We start from the raw sequence: 1,574 nt of genomic DNA on the forward strand, positions 1-1,574 counted from the left end.
CTGTTTTCCTTTAGGAAATTGATGCATGTTGTTTTGTTTACTGGCAGTTTAAAAAGCTTTTCTGAGTTTAATTAGAAATATAAACACATTTAAGATGCAATGGAATCCACATACACCCCACTCATGGGAATGAATGAGGAAACACAAGTTTTTTTAATGTTTATACTTTATCTAACCAGCACACATCAGATATGAAGGTCCAAAATAGAGCAGATAATTTTATTGCAGAATGCCGGTACCATTTTTCTACAGATATTTGAAAAGCTCCCAGCCTTTTCTACTAACATTCAGTGATGATATTCTGGAAAACGTACCTGGTCTGTCAGATACCTCTAGAATACAAACACATTTTTCCTGGTGCTTATGGGGAAGAGTAAAAATATGTGGGCTTCACATTACCCAAGACCTGGTCTTCATAGTTAGGAAGGCAGCAGAAGAAGAATCCCAAGCATATTTCCATAATGGCGGTGGTCCAGCCAAAGCCATAGGCCCAGCTGAACATATTGACTCCTGTCATTTCAATTTCAGTCGAGAACTTTACTGGATAAATGACCAGGCCCATGATGGAGAATATAGCTGAAGAAACAGGAGAAAACAAAAAATGTTTAAGCTAACACCCATCACATTGCCTGCGTCCATAGCACCTGTAGCCAAATCCATCCATGTTTAGGAGGATTTGAAAATCGATCTGTTGCTGTGACAGACTTTGTATTATTTTTTATTGAGAGTTCAGGTGCACACAGACAAAGACCTGTATATAGAATCAGGCAAGGGAAATACCAGTTCTATCCTGGATATACCTGCATGAGCTAAACTTGACTTCATATACTGCCTTACCAGCGACAAAAAGCAAGCCTCCGATCCCACGTATGAAGTTGAACCGAAGTGTGTCAATGGCAAATGCTATGATGGCCAGAGCGAAACAGATGCACAGAAGTATAAAGCCGACCAGGTATGTGGCAGCAGCAGCTCTTCCCCAAGCTGAAATCAGAAGGAAGATACATTAGAAAGGAAAAAAAACAAACAAACAAAAAAACCCACCCAACTATTACAGTATATTTTTCTCTGGTTTATAATGAAAGGCTAATTTTAAACAAATGTGAAAAGGTCAGCTCCCAAAAAGGAAAGCACGGGAGCTTTCTCTCCTCTCATAGGTGAACAGTTTAGTTCCACGAGAAATCCTTCACTAAGGATGCATAAAAACACCAGCTTTGACCTCTCATAGAAAATGCAATGGGGCTTGTGTGCAAGTTTCCTCTTTGGATTTAACAACTAAGAATTGAGATAAAAATCACTGTAAAGATGTAAGAATGGACACTCTCCTCCAATAACAAATGTCGTTGACTTAGCAGATGCCATAAAACCAGCAGCATTTTGCATGGACAAGGAGAATTGGGCTGTCCCTGAAACTAATTAAATTCTTCCTTTAAAAAAAAAAAGTGTTTATATGAGCACTACTACTCTGGCATGCAAGTTTAAAGGTATGGTAATAGTCCATAAATTTAAAAATTCAGTGGTTTTTGCCTTTCCAGCATTTGTTTAGCTCTGTGTCCTAAATGGAGCTAAAGATTTGC

General features: G+C 38.6%; 1 protein-coding gene across 1 annotated transcript in view; it reads right to left on the reverse strand.

Moving 5' to 3' along the window:
• Positions 1 to 200: 200 nt before the first annotated feature.
• LOC104468059 (p53 apoptosis effector related to PMP-22-like) overlaps positions 201 to 1,574 on the reverse strand; it is a 14,733-nt gene continuing 13,359 nt past the window's right edge. The window contains exons 2-3 of the mRNA XM_010082063.1: positions 838 to 981; positions 201 to 576 (exon numbers count right to left, since the gene is read on the reverse strand). Of these exons, the coding sequence (XP_010080365.1) occupies positions 362 to 576; positions 838 to 981 (359 nt within the window). The 3' untranslated portion in view covers positions 201 to 361. The remainder of the gene's footprint in view (positions 577 to 837; positions 982 to 1,574) is intronic.

Source organism: Pterocles gutturalis, unplaced genomic scaffold, assembly GCF_000699245.1.
Source record: "Pterocles gutturalis isolate BGI_N339 unplaced genomic scaffold, ASM69924v1 scaffold12064, whole genome shotgun sequence".
Lineage (NCBI taxonomy): Eukaryota > Metazoa > Chordata > Aves > Pterocliformes > Pteroclidae > Pterocles > Pterocles gutturalis.